Raw genomic sequence first — 10,502 nt, 5'->3', positions numbered from 1 at the left:
TCCCGACCTGATGGACCACATGCCCCACCCTCTGTTTACATATACCCACCCGCCTCATTAACAGTGTATTTCATGTACACTGTGCTGCTCAAAGCTGAAACACTTGAAAAATAATGTAGACCACTTTATTATTTTGTGGGGGTTGTATTAAGGGATGTCAGAGATAAAAAATACAAATAAAAAAAGATTTAGGGACAGTTGTAAATTGAGTGGAACCCTCAGAGTATGGTAAGCCAAATTATAATTTATAGCTATCTCTAAATAATTTCCATTTCCATTTCCATTAAAATATTTAAAGATATCTCTAAATCATTTTAAGATGTCTAAAATACATTTAGAGATATCTCCAGATATCTTTAAGTGGAGCTTTAAATTAGATATTAACTTCCAGATATCTTTACATCATTTTAAGATACCTCAAAATAACTTCCTGTTCATTTGGAGATATCTCCATTGAAAACATTTTCCCAGGAAGTCATTTAGAGATATCTTGAAATAACTTCCTTTTTATTTCGAGATATCTCGCTAAGTGATTTAGAGATACATCTAAATGAACAGGAAGTTATTTCAAGATTTAGAGAAATCTCTAAATGACAGTTTGGCATCCCATGCTAGCAAAATATTATTTAAAGATATCTGTAAATCAATTTGAGCTATCTCTATTTCATTTTTAGCAGATCACTTGCAGATATCTCTAAATATTTCAAGAGATCTCTAAATAAATGATAATTTGGCTTGCTATAGGCGAGAGGGCAGTACTGCTAGCAGACTTTTCTACACATAAAGTGGCGATGATGATGATGATGATGATGATGGTGATGGGCTTTTTCAGCGACCAAGTCGAAAGTCCAGGATCAATCAGCTACGAGGAACAGTATAAGCATTATTGGCCCTCTCATTCATAACTTTTTGGATGTTCTTTAACTAGGGAAGCTTTTGCAGAAAGACACAGATAGGTTCCTGGTCTTTTTTGCCAGCTGCTCTGGCTCCTAAAGCACAGCTGAATTGATTCGAATGAACTGGGACCCTGCTGTGCTTTTTTGCTTTGGCTTTAATTAATTCATTAACTTTAACCAGGAAAAGACCCACTGAGAGGAAACATCGTACAGATTGTGCAGCCAAGTCTGAAATGCATATTAAACCTAATGTACAAGCCGGCACTTTAAAAAATATCTCATTTACAAATTAACTGTACGTCAAACAGTAAAAACAGAAACAGATTGTCAGAAAACATCAAATCCACAACTTCTTTTTATCAAATTTACCAATGCTGGGTTAAGGATAAGAACATACCCGGAAAGCATAATAATGAAATAATGAATTGTTCATAAAAAGTATGATCAAGTAGAGCAAGCTCTCATTAGAATTATCACTCACAAGGCAGATAGCAGACATAAGCAGTTCAGATATTCACCCGATTGATGTATTGACAACAGGAGCTCCAACACAATTCAACACAAACTTTGCAAAAACTGCACATCAGTCACCAAGTGATTATTTCACATTTTACTCTAACAAGCACAGTACTGGCCATGTGATTGCATAAGGCCCTCGAAACAGGTCATTAGGGACAAACAGTGGTTTACAAGGTCACATTTCTTTGCAGTAATGCTATTCAAAAGGACACATTTATTCTGCGCTTGCACATTGCAGTAACTTTTTAAAGCACTTTCTCAGCGTTGATCGAAGCTCAACGCGGTCACACATCTGGCAGCGTTGATTCATTTGCAGCAATGGTTGTGTTACTCAACGTCGATGCTGGGGTCACAGCAACGTATTCAAGCTTGAATCCACCGGCACTCACAGATGAGTCTGACAAGAACTTCAGTGTCATGACATTTCCTGTGAAACACAGTAAAGGGTACTGTTCATTTGGATTCATTGAAGAGGAGAGTTCCTCGTTATATCCCACTGGTCAAAAGTGTCCCTCGGGGACCCAGGGAGTGGCCCCCCAAGGAACATGATACTTTATTTCAAGCTTCTATATAATGCTATCAAATCCCAGAAGTAGTAATTATTATCTAACAAGGGTTCTGGTCTTTTCAATAAAAAATGTGCTGATCAGTTATCAATCAAATGTGCTGATCAGTTATCAATCAAATGTGCTTATCAGTTATTAATAAAATGTGCTGATCAGTTATTAATAAAATGTGCTGATCAGTTTATGTGGCTCTGGCAGGCTGTCGCAGGATCACATGATTGGGAATCCCAATAAAAGAAAATGGCAAATAAATTCTTGTATAATACACATGATATATTTGAAAATCCCAAATATACTGTAATGCACAAGTCCACATATTACACAGCATTTTCAATATAGTGCATTAAAGGGGTTGTTTCCGCAAGCCTTGTTAACATCAATTGTTTTTTTGCGTGATTTTTCATCAAAAGTTTTTTTTTTTTTTTAATTTTGTTATGAACAAAATCTGAAACTTACAAGAAGCAATAATCTGTGCCCTGGTGCTTTAAAGTGCTTGCTGCAGCTGGTAACCATCAGTGTTGTATGTGGCAAACCAGCCTCAAGCAGAGCTGTTCCCAGTCAGAGGTACTAAACTGGATTCTCAAGCAGAGCTGTTCCCAGTCAGAGGTACTAAACTGGATTCTCAAGCAGAGCTGTTCCCAGTCAGAGGTACTAAACTGGATTATCAAGCAGAGCTGTTCCCAGTCAGAGGTACTAAACTGGATTCTCAAGCAGAGCTGTTCCCAGTCAGAGGTACTAAACTGGATTCTCAAGCAGAGCTGTTCCCAGTCAGATGTACTAAACTGGATTCTCAAGCAGAGCTGTTCCCAGTCAGAGGTGCTAAACTGGATTCTCAAGCAGAGCTGTTCCCAGTCAGAGGTACTAAACTGGATTCTCAAGCAGAGCTGTTCCCAGTCAGAGGTGCTAAACTGGATTCTCAAGCAGAGCTGTTCCCAGTCAGAGGTGCTAAACTGGATTCTCAAGCAGAGCTGTTCCCAGTCAGAGGTGCTAAACTGGATTCTCAAGCAGAGCTGTTCCCAGTCAGAGGTGCTAAACTGGATTCTCAAGCAGAGCTGTTCCCAGTCAGAGGTACTAAACTGGATTCTCAAGCAGAGCTGTTCCCAGTCAGAGGTACTAAACTGGATTCTCAAGCAGAGCTGTTCCCAGTCAGAGGTACTAAACTGGATTCTCAAGCAGAGCTGTTCCCAGTCAGAGGTGCTAAACTGGATTCTCAAGCAGAGCTGTTCCCAGTCAGAGGTACTAAACTGGATTCTCAAGCAGAGCTGTTCCCAGTCAGAGGTACTAAACTGGATTTTCAGACAGACGAGGTGATGAACAGAATCACGCAGAAAAACACACTGCATAGCTTCACTAAAATGGTCGGAGCACAAATGTGTTCATAGCCATGCCTCTCAGTGGTACTGTGTAGCAAGAGACAAACTGACTACCTGCTTTGATAATGAAATGTCTAAAAAGATTGTGGACAGAATTCACACAATAATAATAATAATAATAATAATAATAATAATAATAATAATAATAATAATAATAATAAATAATAATAAAGTGTTTCCTCTCTTTAACTTAACCTTTACTGGGTACTGGAAATTACAAAATGAAGAAGGGTAGCACAGCAAGCTGTAGTAGATTATCAAAGAGTGTGCACAGCTGCATAAAGGGCTGTGAAATCCCTCTATTCCTACTGTAGGTGCGGGCAAAGTTCCACATCTATAATCTAATCATGCTCTAAACCAATTACACCTCCGCCCAGACCCTAAAACAGTTGTATTTCATATATTTTCCCTATTAACCCGCGAGTGGAATGACCCTCCAGGAGAGGAAGTGGGCACCCCTGCCCTTTACCCACACGTCACACGTTGCTTCCTATGGCCTCCTGTGCCCTGTTGCTATAACCCAGGCTGGGATTCATAAAGCTTTGTGCTTTATTTTACTGGTCCTTCATTTCATAGGGTGTTATTGATATTGTTATTCAGTATTTAAAACTGGGTTGCAAATTGGCACTATTATCAGTAATGCAGTACCATCCCCCTGTGATATTAATTTTCCCAGTGGTACATAATGAGACAAGCCACCTTAACCCTCTTTATAATTAAAAAAAATACCTGTACTAAGAAAGTCTTCTGGTAGCTCATCTCCACAGAATCTGGAAAGGAAGACAAACATATCTGTCAATATTTGACATGCAGAGATTCTTGCACTGCATTATTAGCTTTGTTTTAGAATAAAGAGTTTAGAATGACATGGTAGTGTGTGTTTTTGATGCAAGATTAAAACCAGCATGCTTTCTTAATATTGAATGCCTCATAGACAACTACTCCTTCTAACAATCTGCCTAGAGTTACATTGTTCTACAGTACCGCAGTGCACTGAAAACTAAAGTATTCCTTTGGAAAATGTTTAGAAAATTTATTATGAAGTACAGCTGGGAATATAAAATATGAAAGAAAGCCGATCCAAACTCTAAAAGGAACCGTTGCATATACCTTCCCGAAAAGCCGGAGATGTCGTCATAACTGTCAAACACTTCCAGAAAGTCAGCCAGGCAACCTGGGTCATCTTCCACGTCAAAATCCAAGAACCTCAGGTGGATCTGCTGGCCATAGCGCACCCTGATGTGCCAGTAGCAGATCTGCTTGTCTTCGTATTCGTCTGGGTAGCCGGGGGACTGTATAACCCGGCTCTGATCCGTCAGCACTCCCCCACATTGCTTTGCTTTTGTAAGAAGTGAAAGCTGGTCAGCTTTGATTCAGTCTGTATTACTTACTATGCTATAAACTAGTAACACCAAATTTTATTTGACTTGACACATGCCTTTCAATGCCATATATATGAAGATGGCCATGGCGGTGATGATGGTGTTATTGAGGTTATTGGTATTTTCATCGTGTTTACCGGGCTTTGGACTTGCCAGGAGAGCCTAACTGCTGCTGAGCAGACATCCTCCTCCATTCCAATCATGTGATAAGATGACCTTTCAACTCTCTTGCCCCACTTCTCGCTCATGATATATGTAGAATGGGTGGGGCCAGCAGAGTTGAAAGGTCACATGCAGACATGCTCAAAGGCAGGTTCAGTGAAAAAATTAAATAAGTTGATATTGGAACCACTCAGAATTATTGTAAAACCCATACAATTCTGTAATATCCAGGATAAAACTTTATAAATCTCAGATGATCTAATATGAATAAATAAAAGCAGAACCTAATTCGCTGCAATATGTGGTAATTTTATGACCAAGAATCTGAGGAAAGCATAACAAATAGCATTGCATTCAAAGTGACATTTTATAGCTTCAGCTTTAGACTACAAACTCTATATCATATTACACTAAAAAGAAAACAGCTTTAAAAAAAAAAGTATATTCTCTCTGGCCAGCATGTCCGTCTGATTCAATGTCAAATTGTAAATCCACATTTTCAGAAAATGAGTAACTTATTTTGATTAGCTTCAATGCTGTTTGTTTTTCATTAATTAAAGTGGTTTATATGTGATTTCTCATTGCTTGCCTGAGCTTTACCATGTTTTCACCTCGCTGCACTGGCTTTTTGTTATGCTTTTACAATGTCTGATGTTGCTTGCACGTTCCCACTGGGGCCAGCACAGAACTGGCCTGAGGAGCAGAGCTCGGGGAGGGAGCAGAGTTCCTGGAACAGTGTGCGCATTGAGGGGGGGTTCCTGAGTGGAACTGTGCCAACACACTCACAATGGGATATATTTCAAAAACTTAAAACTGCCCTAAAATATGATGCCATTTGTACTGTGTGCAGTAATTGTAATGCGTGGGTCAATAAGACACCCCTGTGTGGAAACACAAGCAGGGTGAATATTAACTGGCAGGATTAATCCCGGAACTGTCCTTCAGAGGTCTTATAATAAGTGGCACTACAGCAGCAGCAGTTGTTGATGCATTGTTCACCCCCTAGTCTCTGTAAGTCGCTTTGGATAAAAGCGTCTGCTAAATGACTAATTCATAACTGCTTAGGATAAATAAAACAGAAACTGACATATTTGCTTTCTCACTTAAAAAAGGAATAGCCTCCTGGGATAATTCCCTTCTTATGTTTGTATTTCTTTATGCGCTTTTAGCAGTCCCACACACAGATCGTAATGTTCTGATTAACATGGAATGTATCAGTATTGCTGTCCATGCTGTCATAGAGGCGCAACATAACATTAGGTGTGGAAATTAGATGTGGAACTATAGACCTTCTAAGTTAATAGCACTGAAGTCACACTGGTGTACATGGATAGAACAAACTCTGTACTGTACTTGATTTACTGTACTGTATGATGTACTGTCCTGGCTGCCATGAATAATCGTGATGCATCAGTGTGTGACGCTTTGTATTTATATGGGTGAGGCACTCTCCTCATACTTAAAACAGTGTATCACTAACCAGTAGGGTTGTAGCAGTAGACATCCCATCTCTCACTCCTGTTGAGACGGTAACCGTAATCAATGATGCCAACTGTCCCGAAACCACAACTGGAGCCAGACTTCACAATGGGGTAACCAACTTTTCCTTTATCAAACCAGCCAGCTGCACACATGTGAAAGCCTGGGCAGTGGGAAAGAAATAAGGAGCAACAAGGCACGACTAATAATGCTCTTTAAAGTGGATGAGTCAAAATCCACCGGAGAGCGACGTGGTGGAATGTTTGAAGGAAGGCAAGACAGAGTTTTATTCTGGCCTCTGTGAGGAGCACATACTGTACAGCAAGTTAACAGACCATGCTTGAACGGCTTTCCCAGCCTTTTAGAAAACATTCTGTACTGCTGTAGTAAAAGCATAGCTAAGCACTCTTAAAATACTGTAATTAACATAACTATGTAACAAAATGGTATCTTTCTGTGTGAGGGAACATTCTGTACTCCTATATTGCTAGTTGATGTAATAATGTAATTATGACATTGTTACACATTCAATTGGAATATTAAATATAAGCACCCATACAATTACTTGACTCTTACAGTATAACACAAGAACTCAATTATTACATTGCAGTGTCCAAACAATTACCATGTAATTACTATGAAATGTGCACCCTGAATTTTTTATATTTTAAAATATTTATATTTACTTGCATAAGCTTTAAAACACTAAACACACGGACTAAAGGACGAGAAACATGCATCACTGAACACACTGATTGGTTCTGGCAAAACTTTCAAGTGGCAGAAGAGCAACAAGATTTAATTCCAATCCATTTCCCAGTGCTCCATCCCACAGGTTGTTACAGTAAATACAAGCTAAGGTTTCATATGCATATGGGGATGTCTGTCAAAGGTTGCATAAATATGAATTATTACTAACTAGGCTGCACTTTTCCCTGAACACTGTCCAAGGATGAAGTTATATTGTAATCACTGGCTTATCCATTTACTGAATATACAGACCTTGGAGCGGGCTGGAGAAGAAATGTATCGGTAGGTTTCTTGTGCCGGGACAGTTTTGCAATATGTATGTTAAGCAAAAGATATTTTTCAATAGCAGTGATTGTATAAAATATAACCAATTTCAACAAGCAACTCTGTGCACGGCTCTATAGATATTTTAGCATTTATTAGTTTTAACCGAGTCTGATTGATTTGTACCCTGTCTATGAAAAATGTTGATTTGAAGCATCGTTTTTACACTGGGTAAATCCAGAGTCCGGTCGCTGGAGGAGATTCACTGACCTATTTTACGAGCTGCCTCCAGCTGGGCGTGGCTAGCTAACTTTCCACCTTCATACTTGCACACAGCTTTAGCCTCCCTGTAAGTCAGCTGGTACCTCCCTTTGCGTGATTCTCGGTGGTAAACTCCTGCAGCTTGTTCTGTTGAAAACAAGGACATTAAATATTACAAATGTTCTGTGATAAGACCGCAGTCTTCCTAAAAAAGTCTTTAGTATTACAAACACAACCGTCAAGCCAGCCTAAAGCTACTGTGACCCCCAATCACCGTGTTCAGTTCTATATTGAATGTTCATAACAGTACTAACAAAGTTAACTTATTGTTAGCTTAGCTCTCGACTAACCAATTTGTTTACGCCTCTTAAACAGAGTTCCACTCGGTCAATTAAACAGGTTGGCATCCTTCTGGAATGCCTACAGCAGTAGGAGGTTATAAATGTTCTGTAAGCTCTTCTGCAGCTCAGGGAAAGCAAAAAACAATGTAACATTTTACTGAACATGTCACTGATATCGGTAGGAACACATTTCAAATCTGTAGCACGTTTTGGCTTACAAAATTGAGAACACTTCATCCATTGTTTACTCTTAATGGACTTTCCTATTCTTCAAGGGTTTTGCAATCCCAGCAGTGACACAGTACTGTAATTTGATGCATTTAGGACTACCATTGCTGTAAATACATAATGCATGTGGTAATTTATTAATTCCACATGTTCAGTGCAGGCAAGTCATTAAATGTATGTTGTCATTAAAATTCTATAGTATTTTTTTATTTTAATTATATGTATGTGTGACACATATATATATATATCTATATATATTATATATATAATATATATATATATATATATATATATAAAAATTTGAAAAAAAAAGAAGGTTTTGACCCCCCAGCTGAGCTAATACAAAAAAACAAATCACATGCTGGACAGTGCGGTACACCTTTAGAAGAGACGAGTTTTGGGGCAGGAAAATTCTTAAATATTTCTGTTGGGAAACTTTTCCAGGTGAGATAAGGGTACTGTAGTTTCAAATGACATTTTTATAGTGCCCTAAAACTTCATGATGTTTGCAATTATTTCTCAGTGGTTGTTATTGGCCTGAGGTTCGAAGCTGTTTCATCACGTAGACACATGTAGCACAGGCTAGATCAGCCACAATGTCTTTATGTTAGCAAGCGCTCAAAACTCCACATAGTGTAACTAGAGGGCTCTGATGTTTGCTAACACAGTTTGGTTGGTCTAGCCTTTCTGACATGTTTGTGGTTTGCAACTAGAATGGTACAGCAGCTTCTGAGCTCAGGTCTCACAATACTAAACACAGTGCAGGAGTGATGAGTGTCAGAATAAAGACAAGCATCATCAAAACAAAAGTGAAGGGGCCAGGAGGAAACAAATATGATACAGTAATCTTAAGCTGCTTGCTGTTTCAATATGCCCTAAATACCGCCTCCTTCCACAGCCTGGTAATTGCTATGGTACTGTTGCACAATAGTGCACAAGCACATCATCTTTCCAAATAAAACTAACCTAGGTTACTGTGTCGTTCAGCTCAGAAAACAGGACTGGAGGGCTACACTAGAGGCCCAGGATGGAAATTTAGAAGTGATTGCTTTTTACTCAGAGAGTGTGCAATAGTTTACTGGGTTTTAGCTATAACACTGGGGTCATTCAAGAAGCTATTAAATGGTACCCTGGGGCAAATAGTTTGTTAGAAAGGGACCAGTCTCAAAGTTGAAATGCTTCCTCTAGTTAACAATGTTTCAGTTGTTATTTCATTTTCTTTACCTAATCAGCCCATTCAAAGAAGACTACAAACCCCATATTTTGAAAGGTTTTGAAGACGTTCTGAATTCTAATAAATATTTATGGGAAGAGCAAGTTGTGACGCACTTTAAAAAAACAAGAATATGTTTAAAGAATAACGAACCACGTCCATCAAAAAAAGGGTTTCATGAATATGAATGAGCGAGAGACAAGGAAAAACATTTCATGTAATGCATTCAAATGCAATTCAGATTTGTTGAGATCTTAATGGATTGGTGGAATTTGATGTATGTACTGCCTGTACTAGAATAAAAACAGAAGTCTTACCCAGCCATATGGAGTTGTGCAGTATTCCATCCTTGAATCCCCAGGCTCGGGTCTCTTCCAAGAGTAAAAAAATGGCACAAATGAGATGAAACACTAACATGTCCACAGTTTGCAATTGGATCTCTGCGTCAGCAATGTTACTGGAGAGGGACTGAGCAGACGCAGCTCTTGCTGTGCTCAGGGAACATATGGTTGCCAGACTTTTATACAGGGGGCTGCCCTCTCGACTGTTATTAGTGCTGTGAGGTTACCAGCCTTGCTTAAATTGAGTAACAATGTTGAAATGGTAAAAATCATGAAGACATTATTACCCAATTTTGCCTAGCATAAAGTCCAAACATGTTTTTAAAGATTCATTTTCAGTTCATTAGTGACTGATGAATAAAGGCAGAGCATATTAGTAGTGTCAAGGTGCAACAGTAAAAAAAAAAAAACAATTCTTGTCTTTAAAATGTCATTCCCTAGCCAAGTTCCCTCATGCTGGGGTTTGAAAGCTACGCCACACACTGCTGGGAAGATGTTCATATATATGGTGATAAGAACATAAAAAAGTTTACAAACGAGAGGAGGCCATTCAGCCCATCTTGCTTGTTAGTATTGATTCCAGAATCTCATCAAGCAGCTTCTTGAAGGATCCCAGGGTGTTGACTTCAACAACATTACTCAGGAGTTGGTTCCAGGCCCTCACAATTCTCTATGTAAAAAAGTGCCTCCTATGTTCTGTTCTAAATACCCCTTTGTCTAATCTTCA

General features: G+C 38.9%; 1 protein-coding gene across 1 annotated transcript; it reads right to left on the bottom strand.

Moving 5' to 3' along the window:
• Positions 1–141: 141 nt before the first annotated feature.
• Positions 142–9,945, bottom strand: LOC121321555 (tumor necrosis factor-inducible gene 6 protein-like). Its single transcript, XM_041260558.1, has 6 exons — positions 9,752–9,945; positions 7,662–7,799; positions 6,379–6,540; positions 4,465–4,693; positions 4,084–4,124; positions 142–1,842 (listed from the first exon to the last, which is right to left on the bottom strand). The coding sequence occupies exons 1-6, from the start codon at positions 9,849–9,851 to the stop codon at positions 1,700–1,702; spliced, it is 813 nt and encodes a 270-aa protein (XP_041116492.1). The 5' UTR covers positions 9,852–9,945; the 3' UTR covers positions 142–1,699.
• Between the last annotated feature and the right edge of the window lie 557 nt (positions 9,946–10,502).

This window comes from Polyodon spathula, chromosome 10 (assembly GCF_017654505.1).
Source record: "Polyodon spathula isolate WHYD16114869_AA chromosome 10, ASM1765450v1, whole genome shotgun sequence".
Lineage (NCBI taxonomy): Eukaryota > Metazoa > Chordata > Actinopteri > Acipenseriformes > Polyodontidae > Polyodon > Polyodon spathula.
The sequence above is the reverse complement of the archived record's forward strand: the minus strand, read 5'-3'. Positions and strand labels throughout refer to the sequence as shown.

Coding starts and splice junctions, on each gene's coding strand:
- LOC121321555 (XM_041260558.1), bottom strand. CDS start 9,851: ATGTTAGTGTTTCATCTCATTTGTGCCATTTTTTTACTCTTGGAAGAG. Junction 6,541..7,661: donor GGAGGCAGCTCGTAAAATAG/GTCAGTGAATCT, acceptor CCCACTGCCCAG/GCTTTCACATGTGTGCAGCT. Junction 1,843..4,083: donor AGAAGACTTTCTTAGTACAG/GTATTTTTTTTA, acceptor TGTGTTTCACAG/GAAATGTCATGACACTGAAG.